The 21,507-nt window shown below is 39.7% G+C and overlaps 1 protein-coding gene and 1 non-coding gene across 2 annotated transcripts; one reads left to right on the top strand and one right to left on the bottom strand.

Moving 5' to 3' along the window:
- Nucleotides 1–6,719: 6,719 nt before the first annotated feature.
- LOC131218031 (nuclear transcription factor Y subunit C-2-like) lies at nt 6,720–7,602 on the bottom strand. Its single transcript, XM_058212712.1, has 2 exons — nt 7,498–7,602; nt 6,720–7,446 (listed from the first exon to the last, which is right to left on the bottom strand). The coding sequence occupies exons 1-2, from the start codon at nt 7,600–7,602 to the stop codon at nt 6,874–6,876; spliced, it is 678 nt and encodes a 225-aa protein (XP_058068695.1). The 3' UTR covers nt 6,720–6,873.
- Nucleotides 7,603–12,316: 4,714 nt separating this feature from the next.
- On the top strand, nt 12,317–12,423 carry LOC131219701 (small nucleolar RNA R71). Its single transcript, XR_009158347.1, has one exon. It is a non-coding gene; the product is annotated as a small nucleolar RNA R71 (small nucleolar RNA).
- Nucleotides 12,424–21,507: the final 9,084 nt, after the last annotated feature.

Below are 21,507 nucleotides of genomic sequence, written 5' to 3'. Positions count from 1 at the left end.
TCGTGACGGTATTCAACTTCCTGTATTCAATGCACATTGTCCAACTAGTAATAACTCTAATTGGCACGAGTTCATTATTGGCATTGGCTACGATGGTGATTCCGGACTTCTTAGGAATTACCTGAGTTGGACTCACCCATTGACTATCGGATATAGGGTATATAATACCCACATCCAATAGTTTCAGAACCTCGGCCTTAACTACTTCTTTCATATTTGGATTGAGTTTACATTGTGATTGTCGTGAGGTCTTTGCATTATCCTTAAGATATATGCAGTGAATACAAATCGGGGGGTCAATTCCCTTGAGGTCTGCTATCCTCCATCCAAGGGCTCCCTTATGCTCAATGAGAATAGATATGAGCATACTTTTCTGTTCTTTCTCCAGGTGGGCAGAAATCACCACCGGGTATGTCTCATCTTGACCTAAATAGACATATTTCAAATTAGAAGGTAAATATTTTAGGTCAAGCTTCGGTGGCTTGATGTTAGACGGTAGAGGCACTACATCAGTTTGGGGCAATTCTTCAAATTGTGGCCTCCACCGGTTAACTTCAAGTACCGGTGCAGTGTTAAGCAAGACACACATCTCCCTAATCATGTCATCATCCAAGTCATGGGAGTGGGCCAGGCACGTCTCTAGAGGGTCAGAGGATAAGGTCAGTGGTATTCTATCTTCCACGAAAGAATCAATCATGTTAATGTCGTGGAAATCGTCATCATCCTCAGAATTTCTGCCATTATTGAAAAAGATATTTGACTCTAATGTCATATTCCCAAAAGACATGCTCATGACTCCATTCCTGCAATTGATAATTGCGTTTGAAGTGGCAAGGAATGGGCGACCAAGAATGACAGGAATCTGAGTGCTTCCATTATTGACGGGTTCAGTATCCAGGATGATGAAATCTATAGGGTAGTAGAATCTGTGGACCTGAACTAACATATCCTCAATGATCACTATGTGAAAAAGGGAAAAATAAGACAAATTTTGAGACGGTTGTGAACCATCTCTAAAATCCCTTGGTTTAAAGACGGCTATAAACCGTCTCTAAAATTTCAGACAACTCTTAACTGTCTTTAATATAAACCAAAATTGTCTTAAATGTTAAACATCCACAAATCATTTAAGACGGTCAAAGTCCATCGGTAATTGCTTAGAAAAGACAGTTATCGACTGTCTGAAATAAAAGACAGTCCTTAGCTGTCTTATAGGTAGTCATCTGAGACTGTTAGACACCGTCGGCATTAGAGACGGTCCTTAGCCGTCTTATAGTCGTCATCTAAGACGGTCAGAGACTGTCTGCATTAGAGACGGTACTTAGCCGTCTTATAATGGTCATTTGAGACAATCAGAGACCATCTGCATTAGAGACGGTCTTTGACTGTCTTATAATGGTCATTTGAGATAGTCTGAGACTGTTTGCATTAGAGACGCTCATTGGATATCTTATAGGCCCAAAACTGCCTTACCCTTTCATTGTCATGACTCCCTCACGCAAGGTAGAGCATGCCTTAACGTGGGGTTACTGTGGGAGCCACCTTGATGTATATATTATGTATCCAGGCCATTCATTAGTTTCTCACTCTACATCCTTCTTATTTTATTAAAAATCGAGATTTAGGAAATGAAGTTTTAAAAAAATTGAGATTAAAAAAATCAAGATTTTGATAAATAATGGACATTCTGAAAAAGAAAATTGAGAAGTTAAAAAAATTTATGAATTTGAAAAAAAAAAAGTAATAAAGAAGCTTAGAAAAACAATTAACATAGTTTGAGAAAAATTGTGATTAAAAAAAAAACTGTGATTTGAAAATAAATTTTGAAAAAAATAATAATAAGAACTTCGAATAAAGTTGATCATTTGTAAAAATAATTAGATTTCCAAAAAAAAAAAATGATATTTTGAAAAAGAAAATTGAAAATATTAAAAAATTTGTGAGAATTTTGACAATTTTGAAAAAAAAAAATTGAAAAAGAAATTGAGATTTTGTATTTCGAAAAAAAAAAATTGAAAAGTTCGATAACAAAAATGAGATTTTGATGATGTTTCTCTAGCCCATTTTTGAGCGGGGTATAAAAAAAGTATAGATTTAAATCTTAAGTAGACCACACCACCAGAAAAAAGTGGTAATATAGTGCCTTGCCATTAAAAATTATAAAGAGCCCAATGTTTTAATAGTGTTTATTTGTAATCCAACTTGTTGATTATGTAAAGAAGATTTGGATGAAGGGAAACTACAAAGATCAAAACTTTTGTGGTCTTCAAAAGGTTTTTAATGGTTATTCATCACTGTTTTGATTAGTATGACCCACTTGAGATTACTGAGTTTTTATGATTTGGAATCATGATGGAAAAATATGTGTTTTATATAAGCCATCCATCCATTTTGGCAACTAATGTTAGTGGACGAACTCAAAAAGTGATGCAAATCGAAGACTCAAGTGAACCGCATCATAAGAAACGGTGCATATCAAGTCTCTATGGTCTATCCCTGGTGTGGTTGACTTAGGCCTTTATCTGCCTCCCTTTTTTATATCATGGTTTATAAATATATTTTAAAATAAATGGATAGATAAAAAAAATACATTACGGTGGGGCCCATGAGCCCCTAGTAGAACCGTCCACGCATGGATCCCCAAAATATCAGCGCGCGGCTTCTTTTTTTTTTTTTTTTGGGTAAAAGAAATCCCCGCTCCTCTCGCCCTCATTTTCACTTTCCCTCCCCCTCTCCCTCGCGGTCGCCCTCCCTCCCTCTACCTCGTGCTCCATCACCCCCCCACCCCCGCTCTCTTCTCCATCTCTCCCTCTCTCTCAATCTCGCTGCCACTCTCCGGAGGGTTTCTTCCCCAAATCCAACGATCATCTTTCCGGCGAGCATGAATCTTTCCAGCGAGCATCTCCTAAGTCAAACCCTCGCCATTGTTGGTATCTCTCTCCCTAATCTAAAGATTTACATATTCGAAGTTTTTATTTTTCTATTAATCATTTGGATATCTTTCATCTCTCTCAGGAGCTGAGATTTCTTTCGAACTTTCCACAATCTTGAAGGTAATTTTAACATTCGATCTTATCTTAGTCTTTCTTTAGTCAATCTCCTTTTCTTTGTATTCTCATGCTTCGATTTTTATATTTTCCATATATATATATATGTGATCTAGGGTTTGTAATGAGATTCAAATGATTATTTCAGAAAGCTTAGTTCTTGCAAATTTCCTTTCTTAAAAATGGAATTTCTAGACTTAATTCTACTAATTTCCATATTGGGAAATGATATTTACATCTCATTTTTTGATACACACTCCCTAATTTTTGATATACCCACCCACCCAGTAATGATATTTACACACCCACTAGTAAGAAACGAGAAAGGTAAATGTAAATGCTTGCATAACTGCACGTAATCACACCGGCAGTGTGACTATTCTTTGAAATGGATGAATGACTTTATGTGGGTGAGATCCATGCTATTGATCAGGTGTGCAGAGACATGTTAGCCTTTGATCATGAATATCACACTGATTCAAGACTTAGGTGGGCCTCACCACAGAAAAACAATGTAAAATCTGCCTAAAATCTCTAAATTCATGCGGTGTGGTCCACCTGAGTTTTGGAATAGGGTGAGTTGTTGAGAGTTCCTTTAACTTGGTGAGTAGAGCCTTACAGATGTATTGGATGGATGGCATTTATAAACCACAGTGGGCCTCATACACAACTAACAGTGGGTGTCCTGTCCCAACTCTTCGTTATGGTGTGGCCTACCTGACTTTTGCACTGACCCAAGTTTTGGTTTTCAAGGTTAACATGAGGCAAGACACATCATGTACGTTCTACAACCATGTGGTGCTCAGTTAGTTGTAGGCATGTCCTGTAGGACCACGCATAGTCAGGCTAGTGTGGTTCAAAGGCGAAAGGTAAATATGAGCTAGCTTGATTCTGTGAGGTATATCTTATGTTTGGTCGAATAAAATGGTGTTTTCTGCTTGCCCGTTGTTTCTGCTGATGCGGTTCATGTTTCGCTGATCGAGAAGTTCATCTGATCGGGTCCTTTAGCAATGGACCACACTGGAAAATGTCAGTCATTGGGTGATCTTGACCATCTGATTGGTGTGCTGGACATGATGGTTATGCCCATGGTCCAACATTCAGTGGAAGGAAAATAAATTGATCGAGTGCAAAAGATTTCTGGAAGGATATGTTTGAGTGGCACAATCCTGATGGGAACTTCCAGTTGAACGGCTTCTATGATGGAAAACCAAGGCCCACCCATAGTTGTAGGTGATTAACTTAAGACATCATTTTGTTGACCGAGGGTTGTATATTTTGGGATTCTTTTCTTTTTTGTTTGGGCTTCAACGTTTTTTTTAACTACTTCACGTTGATGTTGATGCGATGGTACATACTATGCAGTTATTTTCTTTTAAAGTCGATTGATTTTTAAAATTTCTAGTTAGAGCCTATTAGGAAACTCACTCATTATAATCAACCTATGGAATAGACTATTAGATAGTGTTTGATTGTAAATCAACCTATCTAATCGTATATCACATTGCACTTGTGGGTTTTGTGCTCCCATTGCTAGTCCCAAGCCCAGATAAAGGAGGGTTGCGCCAGTTTGGCAGCCAATGTCAAACTAATGCCACGACTTCCAACATGAATCCGAACAATATGACATTCCGATATGGCAGAAAAGGATTCGGGTAGCCAACCCCAATTAGTTGGGATAAGGCTTAGATGATGATGGTTATGATGATGAAGCTTCTGATTAGGAGCTGAGGCTGTTTTAATTTGTATTGGATGAATTCAGACATGAATTATCTGAATTTGATTCAATTTGGATTGTTTTATCTGTATTATGTTTCCCCTTTGATTTCTAATCTTGTTATTTCTATTTGAAAGTGTTCAGATGACTCCAACAATCATTCTCCATTCGTTGATAAAGCTCTTTGTTTTCTTGTTAAAAATTTGTTCTGAAAGGTTTTCTTGCTAAATTTATGACCTTCAATTTTGCCATTAGTTGATTACATCCAATTGTTCTTTTTAAATTCAATTCTCTGAATTTGATTTGATTTGTATCTTTCATTATCTGTATAGGCAGTTATTGCTTTTCAGTTGATATTTATGTGATTGTCTTTTCACTGTCCCTCTTTCCTTCATTTTCTATTAAGGCCATGTTTGGTTACTAGGGATTCCATGCCAAACAATGGAAAAGGAAAAAGGGTTTTCCTTTGATGTGACGTTTTTTGTTGTTTGGATAAGTATAGAAAAGGAGGACTCCACTAAACAATCATTATACTTTTCCATAAGTTCTTGGCATAAGAAGCTAGGTGATATTTGTGAGAGGCATATGATATTTCCACTTCTATATTCGAACAAGAACTCCAAAAATGGAATCCATGTTTCAATAGTACTTAGGAAATCATTGTTAGATATTTTTTGTTCCTTTCTTTTCCTTGGACTTCACATGTCCAAGCATGACCTAAAAAGTGCAGATAGTTATGATGGCTAATTCCCATTTGCTTAAAGCTCTATAAATTTATTTTATCCTTTTTTTTTGAAAGGTAAATTCATTTTTTCTTATTCCTTAAATTGTTTCCCAGTTATATTTGTGTTGGTTTCAGAGTACATGTAGCGATAGAAATTGTTGGTCGATTGTGGCTTGTAGACAAAGGGATGAGTAACCAACAATGCGAATATGGGCGGCCTTCCCCAGGTATCTAGATCCTTATCATCAACATAGAATTTTCCACCCACTGGTGTGTTGGGTGTTCAATTCTCCAAATGTTAAAACAATTAACTTTTTACATAGACTGTTTTTGGCAAGGAAAATGTTTTGAATATGGAATAGATAATTTGGTTGGTTGGCACCATAAATGTGATGGTGACTAAGAGCAGGGGAAGTGGAAATCTTTTTTTTTTTGGTAAATTTTCAGCATTCTGTTTGCAAGGCATGTGTCACCTGATGAGTGGATAACTTGTTTTTTTGAATAAGGACACATGGACTCGTGGGATCATATGATGGACATATGGGATCCCAAATAGCACACAGCTTAAGTGTGTGTTGCGTTTGTGCTTGCCATTGAATATATTGAAATGGGATATTTTTTTAAGGCCCAAAAAAGGGATTTCCTTTTCCATCTTAGACTCTATGGCAACTGGTTACCATCCAGATGCCTCTTTTTAAGGTTTTGGGAATTCACAAGTCAACAAGAACTTTTCTCTGAAAAGTGCAAAGTGGTCTCATTCCTTGGTAAGCTTTTCTCCAATCTAGTTTCGCTTGGATTTATTGATGTAATTTCGGTGTGAGAATGCAAGGGTGAAAACTGTTTGCTGCTTCAGGTGGGATTCGAAATACTTGCATCTGTCTGTAACTATGTAAAGTTTCCTCAGTTATTTGTATTGCCATTATTTGTGTATTCTGCAGAAACCCCTGTTGGAGATAAACCAGGAAATGGTCAGTGGTGTCCATATGGTTCATCTAAATGATGTAACTTGATTTTTCAGAATAATTCTTGGCCTCATTTTTTTTTTTTTGGCATCATAAAAACGAAGATTTTGCATAAACACAAGCAATCCTTTGGACAGGAGCAATAGTGACTGCCGGGGGGTTCAGTTTTTGAATTGAGTTCACAAAACAATGTCTAACAAAAGTGGAGCTTGTGCTGATCATTAGAAAAATATAAACTAGTCAAAGTCTCACTTTAAGACAGAGAAATCTGCAGAGTACTTGTATTGAAGCATGCAATTGAAACAAGATCATCTTAATTTTCATTCTTACCACATATTAGCTACGGTTAAAAAGAGAAATTGCATAGTTTTAATTTTACCATGTCTTTTCTTGAATTCATCTGCTGCTGCTTCATTTCCCTGTTCACGAATCTTCTCCTGGTTGCTGCTGCGGCTGCTGCCACATCTGAACATACAGATTTTGATCCACGACAGGTTTGCCCATGACCTGAGGGCCAGGCTGTGGCGACATGTAGTAGTAAGGAATAGCATCGGTGGGACCCCCAACTGAACCAGCCCCACCCCTTGGGAGGGCCCCAAGCACCTCATCCTTCAGCTCCTCCCTTGGCACAATGTCAACCAGGAAGTCAAAGATGTCCGTCCGTGTGATCGCAGCTGCGATGTCAGTCTTCTGCAGGGTCCGCCTCTTGTTCTCTTCTGTGTGATTCCATGAACGCAGTGTCAGTTCCAGGATGAACATCTCGCACGCCTTGGCAAACATGACTGGAGCTTCAGCCGATATCATCCGCACATCTTCATCAGCCTTCATGATCTTCTTGATCCTAGCCTGCGGCAGGCTGTGGTTTTTGAAGTCATTCACCTGTTCAATCTCCTGGTACTGGTTGTTCCAGAACATTTGGAGCTGCTGCTGCTGTATGTGCTGATAAGCAAGCTGATGTTGAGCAAGCTGGGCTGGGGAAGCAGCATAAGCAGTCGACTGGCCTCATGTTTCTAAAATATCCAATTGTCCAAATGGCAGGTGTATTACAGTGAAGGAACACTCAGTGTGCCAGTAGAGATGATAGAAGGGAAGTGTGAAGTTAGAAAGAAGCATGATCTTCCATCTCTGGATGGCCCTGCAATCTTTGAGCATATCGTCTTCAGCGAAAACATGTATGATCCTTCCAAATGCTGGGTGGTGTAGATAAAAGAGAGATGGCAATGATGTTAAGATGCAAGAACAAGGAAACAAGTGTACATGGCTATGGAACAAGTGTACTGATTATGGTACAAACACCATTTATGTGAAATGTCGGCGACTTACAACTTTCAGGTGGGAACTTCAAGCCATGGAAGGGCTTCCAGATTACATGAAGGCTTGCTATCGCGCACTCGCGAACACCGTGGATGAAATAGAGAGCCATATGGTGCCGGATGAAAAATTCTACCGTACAAACTACATAAAAAGAGAAGTATGATCACATCCAACTCTACCTCATGTTATTTCTTACATTCTTAATGTATATTCCTTCTACCTGAGCCCTCCCATATGGATGATTGAAATTGCCAGAATGTGGGTACAACTACATGTTCCTTATGAATTTGTGACAGTTAAATGCATGGAAGTGTTATAGTGCCATTGAGATTCATGATTTTGGACTTGGTTTTTCAGGAATTTACTCCCATTCAGCTGCAAGAAGGTGAGTTTTATTACCTTCAATCAGAAGTTAACCGCGCAACCCGCCTCCCCTTACACATTCAAATTTGATTGAGAATCCAAAAACACCCTTCTTGCATATGCTTTTCCAGCCACTGAAACATTTGCTCATGTTAGAAAGCCATTCCATGCAGTGACAAACCTGGATACCATGACCACATTTTTGTACTCTTTATAAAAGAATTTAGAAAGAGTCCTAAGACTAACTCTAAAGCTCATTGTAAAATGCAAGCCATTGATTGTATCTAATTGTGGTGCTTAAAAGTCTAACTTCGTAAACAAAACATGCAAATTATAACCTGTGATTTTAGCATTGCAGGTTACTGGTAATGAGAATGGCATCACTGCATTTTAGATGGACATAAAGGTCAAGACAAATCAAATCAACAGAACTCAGTTTCTTCAGGAGATGCTTTGTTTCTTGTGCATTGGAAAGACAGGTTTTTGAATGTTTAGTTTTTTGTCATGTTGATTCAGGTTTTTTGTCATGTTGATTCAAGTTTTTATTTTTATTTTTATTTTTATTTTGTTGTTGAAGCATGTATGTTTCTGGATCTGTTCATCAATTTGTACATTTAGTTTTCCTAGCTAGATTTTATTGCCACTTGTATGCATGCCATAGATCCGTACATGGTATTGTTGAAATCTGAAGATGTGCTTGTGGAGAATGAGAGATCTGATATTAATGGAGAAAGACATGAAAAAAAAAAAAAAAAAAAATCAGTTAGTCCGGTTATCTATTTTTATGAATTATTGATTGTATTATTTTCTTTCCAAAAATCAGGTCTCCACCAAAACTTTCTAAGCTTCTCTTCTACATAGGTCAGTTCTCTTCAATTCTAAAATGAAAATTCTAATTTGGAATTGGATACGAGATGCTTTCTTGGTCTGAGTGCAGGGCTAACAGCTTAGTGGGCGAGGCCCTGACTGTGGGACGCACCTTGATATATATGTTGTATATCCACGCTGTTCATCTTTTTTGCCACACTAGTAGGGATTGAATTCCCACCATAAAAAACTTCTTGGGATCCATGAAAGTTTGGATCAAGCTGCTATTTGTGTTTTCCCTTCGTCCTGGTCTGTGTGAACTTATCAACAGGTTGGATGGCAAATAAACATTACTGTGGATCTAGGAAGTTTTTAATGGTGGGTGTTCAATCACCACTGTTTTTCTGTCGTGTGGTCCACCTGGGATTCATATCTGCCTCAATTTTTGGACCATGCTCTAAAAAGAGATGGTGAAACGGATGGATGACGTGGATATACACCACATACATCAAGGTGGGCCCCATGGTCAGGGCCTCACCCACTTAGCTGTTACCCTTACCCCCGCCTCACCTAATCCATGTCCATGTCACACGTGCAGCAATGACATGGGGCATGGTACCTCCCATGCATCCAATGGCACTGGATCTGGTCCCTTTCTGGTTACTAGAGGCAAAATTGAGGCGAAATGCTTTAGCCTCAATTTTTAACCTTTTTAACCACGGTTTTGAATGGAGGCTAAAGCCCCTTTTTCTTGTAGTGGTGGCTAGTGATTTAGAGGTCTATAATGGGTTATGGAAGCTGTTATGGATTTGACTTTTGGCTATGGAAATGCCAAAAGTTGATTTGGCTAAACACTTGCCAGTAAAAATAGTTTGCCAATATCAAGAAAATAAAATTTCAAAACTTTATAAATGCTTTACGGTTGCAAATTCACGTGGACCATAGAACCCATGAATTTAATAGCCTTTTGTTTTATGCTACTAGATTTTATGATGTCATTATATTAGAAGTTTGTAGACCGTGAATGCCATCTCACTAAATGAATATTGTTGTTTCTATTTTTTTCAAACCCTCTTTTAATTCATTGATTAGTTTTCATAAGATTGTACATATTCTGTTGTAAAGGAAAATAGAAGGGCTTGATTAGTTTTTGAGCTCTTCTAAGCTTTCTTATAATTCATGTATGGCAGTGCAAACTTATGCTAAACTGTAGCTCTAATCTGAACTTTGTGTGCAATCTGATCAAGTACATTAATGGTTCAATTTGATCAAGTGCATTAAAATCTAATACTATAGTTAACATCTAATACTATCTTATTTCTTTGTAGGATAACACTGTCGTGTTTATGGACCCTTTTGCTACAATTCTTGTTATCATTATCATTGGACTCTTATGCATGAGAATCAACGAGGTATCCCTTTCACACATGCCTCTTTTTACAAAGCTTTAATTTTCTAGTAACTTGAATTGAAATACTTTTCTTTATTATTTCCTTGTCCACTTAAATAAAGCTTCTATTTAAGCTTAACAATTCTTCTTAATTCTGAATTATAACTATGTTTTGTTGGTTAAATATTTTTTTTATTAGATGAAAGAAACACAAAAAGAAAATTGCCTTTTTTTTATTTTTATTTTTATTTTTTATTTTTTTAATGCAAGAAATTTTTTGAGGCTTTAGGTTGTCTGTATCTCTAAAATATTGAAGTCCGAGACGGTCCATAACCGTCTTGTTTTAAAGACATTAAATGCATGTTAACAATGGCCACAGACCGTTAGTGTTTTAGACGGTTTGTTACTGTCAATCATCAAAGACGGTCCGTAACAGACCTTTCATTGTCCATCTTTAATTACGGTCCATAACCGTCCTTCTTTATAGACAGGCTATAACTGTCCATCGTTAATGACGGTCCATGACCGTCCTTTAACTAATACAACGCAGCAAAATAAGACGGCCCATGTGACGGTTCAAAACCGTCATTTATTGAGATTTGAGATGGTTTTTAGCTGTCATTTTTTTCACTATTTTGGCTTAGTACTTGGTATACGAACAGAACGATCAGCGAGTTGTAATGTGGATAAGGTGGTTTTCAATTCACCAAACCCTAGCTGTTTGAATACCGAGTAAAGAATCAGATTGACGCTCGCTCCTAAGTCAAGAAGTGCGTGTTCAATGGGGTAGTTACCGATCATACATGATATGGTTGGGCTACCAGGATCCTTGTATTTCTGTGGCACGTCTTGCTTTAGGATGACACTCACTTTCTCAGTCAAGAACTTCTTTTGAATACTTTGTTGTCTTTTGATCGTGTATAGGTCTTTCAGAAATTTTGCATATGAAGGTATTTGTTTCACGGCATCAAGTAGAGGAATGTTAACTTTTACTTCTTTCAACATCTCTAAAATATCCTGAGAGTTAGAGGTTTTGGTGCAACCAACCGTCGGGGAAATGGAGCAACTGGCTTCTCTAGAAGTTTCGGTTCTAATTTTTGTGAGGCATCACTAGATCCATCATTGTTGTCCTCTTCTAATTCTTGAGGCTTTTTGGGCCTAACCGGAAGGGTTTTATTAATAATCTTCCCATTCCTAAGAGTGGTGATGGATTTAGCGTGCTCTATCTGATTTGAAGAGCTTGGGTTGCCAACTTCATATTGCAGATTTGGATTGGAAAGAGGTTGAGCTGGGAGGCTCCCCTTATTCCCAATCGTGTTTTCAGCCTTAAGTCCTTGTAGTGTTTTGTTAAGGTCTTGTAAGGCTTGTAGCATACCCTGATTGAAAAGATCTTGCTTTTCAAAATGTTTTGAAATCGGATCCTCATGAGGTTTCTCTTGTTGTTGTTGTTGTGCGGTTTGATTAAAGAAACCTTGAGGGGTAGCAGTTTGTCCATTTCTCCAACTAAAATTTGGATGATTTTTCCAACCAGGATTGTATGTATTAGAGGTAGGTCCATTGAAAGGTCTTTGATAGTTATTTACGGCATTGACTTGCTCATTTAACACTCCTCGAAAGGCAGGTATTATAGGACAATTTTCAGTTGTGTAAATGTTACAATCACAGATGCCGCAAATAATTTTATTAACCTTATCCTTCTTTCCTTCCATGGCCTCGAATTTTCTTATGAGATTAGTCACTTTATAATTGAGATCATCCTCTTCTTTCAGGAGATACAATCCACCTTTCTCCTTAGATTGAGTCGGCCTAGACGTGGTGTTCGATTTTGGGTAATGGTCCCATGATTGTGCGTTCTCAGCAAGTCTATTGAGGTAATCTCATACCTCATCGACATCTTTATTCATGAATTCTCCATTACACATTGTCTCGACCAATTGGTACATGGAAGATGTCAGTCCATCATAGAAAAAGTTTGTAATGCGCCACGTCTCAAAGCCATGTTGTGAGCATGAATTGACAAGATCCTTGAACCTTTTCCAACATTGGAAGAATGTTTCATCCTCCTTTTGGGCGAAGTTCATGATTTCTTTTCTAAGGATAATCGTTTTATGATGTGGAAAAAAATTCTTTATAAATTTCCTCTAAATATCATTCCATGTGCCAATGGATCTAGGACGCAGTGAATGTAACCATGTCTTAGCCTTCTCCTTCAAGAAAAAGGAAAAGAGTGTTAGCCTGACTGTATCTTCAGATACATTAGGAAAGTATAAAGTGGCTATGATCTCATCGAACTCTTTCAGATGTAAGTATAGACTTTCTGATTTAAGCCCATGGAATTTAGGAAGGAGTTGGATATCCCCTGGCTTGATATCCATATGTCCTGTATTTTTAGAAAAAATCATGCACGAGGGCGTACTCACCCTCGCCGGTTGTAAATAATATCATAAAGTACGAGGCGTGGGTGCTTGCTGCACCTCATTCTCATCCTGAGTGTCCTCTACCCTAGGTTGGGGTAAAAGAGGTTGGTTTTCAGCCATCACTTCAATTAACTCAGGGGACTTCGAGCGGTGTATAGTCCTGCGATGAATAGTCAACCCCTCAATCAATCCTCCTTCAGTCAAGAGATGTCGAGTGTTGTCACGAGCCCACTTGGGCCTGAAACACTCGCAACCCTCAATCAGATTCTAAACCTAATCCTAAGAAATGAAATAAAAATCTAGAAAGAAAGAGAGGGTTGGAAAGAAGTTACCAAATTGAAGTTCCTAAGTTAAGAACTTGCAAAACAAATTAGTTTCTAAAAATAGAAAGTCTAAGATTAGAAAATTTCTAAAAAGAAAGATAGAAGTAAACTAGTTTCTAAAGAAAACGAAGATATTCCTAAAAAAGAAAGTAGAAAATTTCTACAACAAATTAGGAAAGTCTTAAACTAGAAAGTAAGTTAATCAAAGAGATTTGAAAAATAGAAAGTAGAAATTAGAAAGAGCTTACCAAATTAGAAGTTTCTATCTTAAAAGCCTACAAAATAGTAAGGTTAGTTTCTAAATAGAAAGTCTACAAAATAGAAAATTTCTAAAATTAAAACCCTAAAAATTAGAAAAAACCTAATCTTAAGCTAATCCCAAATCTAGTTAATCTCAGAAAAACATAACTGTCAATCCCCGGCAACGGCGCCAAAAACTTGTTCACTCCCTAAGTAAAGGGTTGTGATGTAGTAATAAACTCGGTGAGACCAAGGTCGAATCCCAAGGGACTGAAACCTGTACGTAATCTGAAACTAAGTAGAATTAGAACTAGACTAAGATGAAATCTAAATCGAGTGTAATTGAGGGAATAATGATGAAATATTTATCTAAAACTTAGACAATTCAGAGGAAGAAAACTAGGGATTCAGAGGATCCACTTGTAGAGATCAGGGAGATCTTATGCTTGCTTCAAGAACTCTACCGGACTTAGAGTCCCATCTTCATCCAGTTGAAGAGTGTAACCATGGAAATCAAAACTGATCTTCTTTTGATCTAATTTTCAAGAGATGAAAGGTATAAGAATTAGAGTGGATTCTGTCACCAAACCATGCCCAGGAGACAAAGTAAACAATAGAATTAAACTAATTAACAACCAATCAGAGGATATATGAAGGTTAGGAAGGGTTCCGTCATCCAACCATGCCCAGGAGACGATGGTGAACAACAGGGCTTCCTGACGTCATTATCATAAAAAGGGAAGGAACATGCTCAAAGCTATCGCAGACCCATTGTAATTTTAGTCACAACAGACCATTAAAAACTGAAAACATTTCCTTAATTAAACCAAAATCAACATTAGTTCAGTCTAAACAAAAGGCACAAGCAAAAAGTCTCCCATCTTGCTACAAGCTTCACCTCTTAGCCCTAGCTAAGAGGTTTAGCCTAGAATAGATATGATTAGGCTAAACATCTTAAAAGAAATAAAAAGAAATAGTAGAAATAAAAATAAATAAATATTACTCTCTCTCTCTCTCTCTCTCTCTCTCTCTCTCCATTTCTCTCTGCTCCACGTCCCCTGCAAATTGAATACCCTTTTTCTCTCTTGTGCGTCCTCCTTTATAGGAACTCCAATGGGTGGTTGCGTGAGTGCGTAACTTCAAATTCCAGTCAGTGGTTGCGTTCGCAGCATGAGGCGATGGAAACTTCCGCAAATCGTTACGCATAAGGGCAGTTGCGCAGTGACGGCGCAAACCGACTTGCGTTTGGCCGATTTTTTTGGATGGTGCACGAGCTCACTTCGAGATCTAGCTCCATGGCTAGAGTCGGCCTGGGTCTGGGCTCCGTATGGATGGTGCAGATTGGTCGTCCGCTCAACGGTGGTGGGCCACCACATCCCGAAAAGTCTGGATTTCGCGGCATGCGCAATCCTACTGCGTAACCGTTTTACGCTGTTGAAGTCGGTGGGCCCCTGATCAGCGTCATATGGAAAATCCAGTTTGTCCACTGGATTCCCCTCGCAAAACCTGTCGGACATGGATGATTTTGGGTCTGTTTCGATGCGGCCCACGGAGTTTTTGTTCAACCGTCCGCCCTGCGTTTGAACGGTAGAAAACCGATCTTCGTTGTCTTCTTCAATTCCGTCACCTAGGCGTGGATGAGAGGGACCGAGGGACTCTTATGGATGGTCTGGATCAAACCGTTGACGCACGGTGGTGGCCCACAAGACCCAACCACTTGCTCTATTCGCATTCGTAGCAGAAAGAAACGGCAGTTGCCGTTTTTTGAAGAGAATTCGAGTCAAAGTCGGTTTGACCCGAATTGCGTTTCAGCGCACAACGAGTGCTCGTGTATGGTGCACACATCATGCTAGGTGGGGTCCACCGTGATGGTTATGAGTAATCCACTCCGTCCATCTGTTTCATCACCCTGTTTAAGGGGTTGAGACCAAAATTGAACCATTCCCAGATACCAGGCGGGCCCCATGTCATGATTTAAAGGGATGATCCGTCCGTTGAGCCACTTTCAGAGGGATCCAATGGCTCAAATTTGATGTGTATAGTTAATTTATGGTCCTCAGGCCATATATGAAGTTTTAAGTCGAACGGATGGTTGGAACCCTGTGATCTTGCATTCTGGACCAATTTCGGGCCACTTGAGCTTCAGTTTCTCGATTTTCTCGGATCTCTGGCATGTAAATCTGTCGATCTTAGTCCCCTAGGGTCCGTCCCTTGCCTTGGTGAATTCTGAGCGTTAAATCCATGCTTTTAGCACCCTGTTTCAGTCCAAGCTCGTAAATACACCTTGCATCACAAACACGATTAAATCGGATCGTTAAATGATATCATGTTCGTAAATCTAGGTAGTAACTGGGGTCTAATATGCAATATCTAACCCTCAACACAAGGGCAAATGAAAATTAAAGTGTTTGAATTGTGGGTTGTCTGGACACATGAAGAAGGATGGTAGAAATCCTAAAACGAAGAAAAAATTCAGCGGCTTCTTCCAAGGAGGCCAATGTGGTCACAGTTGATGAAGAATTAAGTGGTGGTGATGTTTTGTCTGTTTCCATGATTGGTCACTTACATGACAATCATAAAGACGAGTGGATACTTGACACAGGAGCATCTTATCACATGACTCCTCATTGGAGTTGGTTTACCAGTTACACGGAATGCAATGGTGGATAGGTTTTTATGGGCAATGACAATGCTTGTAATGTTGTGGCTATTGGCATGGTGAGCATCAGAATGTTTGATGGGATGGAGCGTACCTTGACTGACGTCAGTTACGTTCCTGATATGAAGAAAAGTCTGATTACTCTTGTTGCACTCGAGGCTATAGGGTGTAAGTTCATCGGTATTGATGGTGTCCTTAAAGTTTCAAAAGGAGCACTCGTGGTTATGAGAGCGTAGATGCACGAAAACCTTTACAGGTTGATTGAGAGCACTTCAGCAGTTGGAGCGGCAGCAGCTATTGCAAACTCCACATCTTTACGTATGTGGCATGCTCGTCTGGGCTACATGAGCGAGCGAGGCATGAAGGTACTTTCAGGTCAATGTTTGATTCCAGCTTTTAAAAATTCTGATTTAGATATATGTGAGCATTGTATATATAGTAAACAATCTAGACTGGCTTTTAAATCTGGAAAACATGTTTGTAAGGGAGTACTTGATTATGTGCACTCTGACGTATAGGGGCCATGGCCAGAAGTATCCATTGGGGGGTCGTCATGGTTTGATTCATTCATTGATGATTATTCTAGGAAAGTTTGGATTTAGTTCATGAAACGTAAATCCGAAGTTTTCACCATATTCAAGCAATGGTGGAAAAACAGTCAGGGCGAAAAATAAAGGTTTTAAGGACTGACAATGGTGGAGAATTTACTTCCACTGAATTTAATGATTATTGCAAGGATTAAGGGATCATCAGGCACAACACAGTGCGCTACACGCCCGAGCAAAATGGTGTGGCTGAGCGAATGAATCGGACTCTCCTGGAGAGGGCTAGATGCATGTTAAGTAATGTTGCGTTGGGCAAGGACCTATGGACTGAGGCCGTTAACATGGCTTGTTATTTGGTGAACCGGTCTCCTTCAACGGCAATTGAATGTAAAATCCCAGAGGAAGTATGGAGTGGTCAGAAAATCGACTACTCAGATCTACGCATATTTGGTTGTGAGGCTTACTCTCATGTACCGTCAGTTGAGAGAGATAAGCTAGACCATGGGGCCAAAAAGTATATATTTGTTGGCTATGACATTGGTGTGAAAGGTTACAGGTTATTCGACAAGGTCACATGCAAGGTCATCACTAGCCGTGACGTCAGATTCGATGAAAGTTCTCTATTTCGCAAGAATGATCAAAAGGATTAAGAGGAACCAGAAAGGGTGATCGTAGATATCTAGATTGACACAGATAATACTCAGGCAGAGACAAATGCAAAGACAGGTACAGGATCAGGTGGAGCAGCCACCTGTGAGAAGGAATCCACCACGTGATCGCAGGTTACCGGCAAGATACATGGGCGACTCTAATATTGCATATGCCCTCATTATAGATGAGGGGGACCCGTCTACTATTCAGGAGGCTCTTGATGAGCCTGATGCAGAAAAGTGGAAGGCGGCTATGGACGATGAGAAGGACTCGTTGCATAAAAATCACATATGGGAGTTGGTGGAGCTTCTTGTGGGCGAAAAAACGATCAGATGCAAGTGGTTATTCAAAAGGAAACAGGATAGATACAAAGCAAGGTTGGTAACGAAATGTTATACTCAGAGAGAAGGGATCGACTTCACAGAGATATTAAGCAGGTATCTATGAGATTCGTGTTGGCGCTAGTTGCCCAATACGATCTCGAGCTAGAACAGATGGATGTGAAGATTGCATTCCTGCATGGGGAATTGGAAGAGCAGATCTACATGAAGCAACTAGAGGGCGACGAAGTTAAAGGGGCAGAGAAAAAGGTTTGTAGGTTAATGAGGTCGTTGTACGGCCTGAAACAGTCACCTAGGCAGTGGTATAAAAAATTTGATTCTTTTATGGTGAGTCAGAAAGTTACTCGGAGTGAATATGATCACTGTGTCTATTACAAGACACTGAGTGTTGGAAAATTCATCATCCTAGTACTGTATGTTGATGATATGTTGATCGCCTGTCATGATATGTCTGAAATCAACGTTCTGAAGACTCAGTTATCAAGGACATTCGAGATGAAAGATCTAGGGGCTGCAAAGAGGGTTCTCGGCATAAATATTCATAGAGACAGGAAGAGGAGCAGACTTTAGTTATCACAAGAAGAATACCTTGAAAAGGTATTGATCAAATATGGGATGGATCAGGCAAAGCCGGTGAGCGTTCCCCACGCGGCTCACTTTAAGCTTTCCTCAGAACAATGTCCTAATTCCAATGAGGAAAAGCAAGTTATGTCTCATGTGCCCTATTCAAATGCGGTTGGCAGTTTAATGTATGTTATGGTCTGTACGAGACCAGATATTTCACAGGCAATCGGTGTTATAAGCAGATACATGTCAAACCCCGGTAAGCAATATTGGGAAGCGGTGAAATAACTACTTCGATATATGCGATGTACGAAAGACTATGTCTTAACTTTTGAGAAAACAGGGACAAAGTTGGTAGGGTATGTGGATTCTGACTACGCAGGCAGTATAGATTCCAGGAAGTCTACTTCAGGATACTCGTTTGTACTAGCGGGTGGAGCAATTAGTTGGATGTCGAAGCTTCAGTCCGTGGTGGCTCTTTCCATGACCGAAGCAGAGTATATGGCAGTGACAGAAGCGGTTAAAGAAGGTGTTTGGTTGAGAGGCATGATAAATCAGTTGAAACTTCAGTAGGAGGCCGTGCCGGTTAATTGTGATAGCGAGAGTGCTATCAATTTGGCTAAAAATTTTGTTTATCACTCACGTACTAAACACATTGATGTTCATCACTACTTTATCCGACAGGTGCTTGAGGAAGGAGGCGTAACACTGGAGAAGATTCATACCAGCGTGAATCCAGCAGACATGCTCACCAAGGTCGTTCCTACAGAGAAGTTCAAGTTCTGTGCAACTTCTCTGGGCTTGACAATGGCTTAAAAGAAGGACGGAGTGTGCACGAGAAGTATTGATTGAAGCTATGATGCAATGCAAAGATAAGAGAAGAGGTCAAATAGCTACACGGTTGATGATTGAAGACTTGGTGGAGATTATTGTCAGAAAGTCTTCAAGTCCCGCCACTCGACCGGTTGAGCGGTCCACTCGACTGGTCAAGGCCCGCTCGACTCAAAGTCCAGCGAGCTGGTTTTTTGGGTGTCCGTCAGGCTCGACCAGTCGAGGGTCAGGCTCGACCGGTTGAGCGGGTTGCTCGACCAGTCGAGGCCCCCCTTCGACTAGTCGAGGTTACGCAGTTCCTGCATGGACTGTGTAAATTTGAGGCGGTTTTCGGACTTTTCCGGACTAGGTGCGTACGTGGAGTTTCCTAAACTATAAATAGGGGTCCCTAGGGCTATTTTAAGGTATTTTAAAGCTTTCTAAAAGTTTTCCAAGGGTTCCCAAAGGGTTCTTGGGTTATCAAAGTGTGTAGCAAGGGTGAGATTCGAGATTGTTCGAATCGGGTGAGTCTTCTCTCTTGTAATTTCTATTTTCATAGTGGATTTCTGTCGCTTTGTGCCGCGGTTTTTTTTTTTCCCCGTAAGGGTTTTCCACGTTAAATCTTTGTGTTCTTCTGTGATTGCTTGTTACTATTGAATTGCTATCCTAGACCTAGATCTGTGTGATTCCGCAGCGCAAATTCCCAACAATATCATACAATGTTTAAGACCGAGATTGAAACTGATGGAGAGATGCAGCTTTTCTCACTGAGAGAGGCCTTCCATAAACATAAACAAGGAAAGAGAACAAGCAATTTTCACTACATACAGAAACACTGACAGAGACATGCAGTTTTTGTTTTTTCACTTCCCAGGTACCCAAAGACTTCAGTAATATAGAGTCATGTTAATACTGTTCATGTTCATCCAGTTTATGAGTAGGTTCCTAAAGGCAACTCAATACCATGACCGGAAGCTTAAACTCCTTTCCTTTTTCATGATCGAGCTTTGCCTCATCGAGTATGAAATGCTTAAGTTCCAGCCGTTATTGTTAGCCGCTGCTGGACTGTATTTTTAAATAGAAACTTCAGTTTCTTTCTATCCTATTTGGAATGGATTCTTTCAGAATCCAAGAAGGGATCTCTCCATTCATCTCAACCGTTTAAGCACATACATCTCAACCGTTTGAACCAAGCCACGCAGATCTTTGTACAACAGAAAGCTGCTCACGAGAAGTCTCCTTTCGCTGATTTTCTTCAACACAGTAAAATAGAAACCTTGGCTCTAAATGGATTCACACCATTGAATATAAATCAAATATATCTTAAAATCCTAATCGGATTCAAACCAAACCGAAAACAACACGGTTCCTCGATGTTTCATGCAACAACGTGTGGTAAATAATCGAACGTGTTTCTGCAGAAAGCCACCAGGTGAAGTAATATAAACCACTGATTTTTACTATTTTAAAGGTTCTTTGGGTCAATTTGGACCATCCAGTGTGATGCGTTCGAAGAAAGAGGCCTCGGCTGTGAATCTGCCTTTAAAGGTCGCCTTCTTCTCCAATTTTAGATCATAACGATTCGATCTTTTCGTAACACAAATTACAAAAGGCTACACGATCACCGTTCAACACTACCAACTAACGCAAGAAGTACATCAAATGTGTCAACAGTGAGCCAATAAAGGGAAATTGACAGTACTCGCCTCCAAGTGTTTGAGCAAATTACCTAGAAAGCTACGTCATTCCATATAGTTTAAGAAGGCCTTATGACATGCTTATGAAAATTACTTGGACCAAAATGCCCTTTTCCTTGTTTTAGTAGTTGTACGGTTTTCCAGGGAAGAAGAAGTTACGTCGTATTTAATGCCAAAAAAGTGATGTGTACGGAACCCATTTTTGCATGCAGGCAAGGACCAAGCTCGTGGGGCCCACATTGATGTATGTGTATAATCCATGCCGCCGATTCTTTTTGCCACGTCATTTTAACGGCTAGGGCCCAAATATCAGCCTGATCCAAAGCTCGTGTGGGCCACATAATAAAAAACAATGGAAACAATGGAACTTAATGTTGAAACTTTCCAGGCTCACTCACTATGATGTTTTTTAGAAGAGGAATTTTTTGGGCCCATGCTGAGTAGGCCGACAAGGTGGACGGAATGGATCACCCATTGTGGGCCTTAGGCTATTATATCAATGGTTATCCTTTCATTTGGTAGTAAAGGACGTGAACATGTAACAACTGCGACCCATATAACATGCGAACTACGACTCATATAACATGATAACTACGACCCATGAGAACCATGACCCATATAACAACAGAACCACGGCCCATGACTACTATGACTCTTACCACATTACAACCATGACCTTTACCGCATTACAACCACGACCCAGGTATGGGTCGTGGTTGTCATGAGGTAAGGGTCGTGGTTGTCATGAGGTAAGGTCCGTGGTTGTCGTGCTATACGGGTCGAAGTCTTCATTTTATGGGCCTTGGCAAGGACCATCTAGTGGGGCCTACATTGATGTATGTGAATAATCCATGTCGCCCATCCTTTTTGTCGTGTCATTTTAGGGCTAAGTGGATGGATCTGATCACCCCACGTCAGGATTTTTTGGGCCCACGA

The sequence above is a fragment of the Magnolia sinica genome, chromosome 11, assembly GCF_029962835.1.
Source record: "Magnolia sinica isolate HGM2019 chromosome 11, MsV1, whole genome shotgun sequence".
Taxonomy (NCBI): domain Eukaryota; kingdom Viridiplantae; phylum Streptophyta; class Magnoliopsida; order Magnoliales; family Magnoliaceae; genus Magnolia; species Magnolia sinica.
Note: the sequence above shows the minus strand (reverse complement) of the source record. Positions and strands in the feature narration are given on the sequence as shown.

Coding starts and splice junctions, on each gene's coding strand:
- LOC131218031 (XM_058212712.1), bottom strand. CDS start 7,602: ATGCTCAAAGATTGCAGGGCCATCCAGAGATGGAAGATCATGCTTCTT. Junction 7,447..7,497: donor ACACTGAGTGTTCCTTCACT/GTAATACACCTG, acceptor ACATGAGGCCAG/TCGACTGCTTATGCTGCTTC.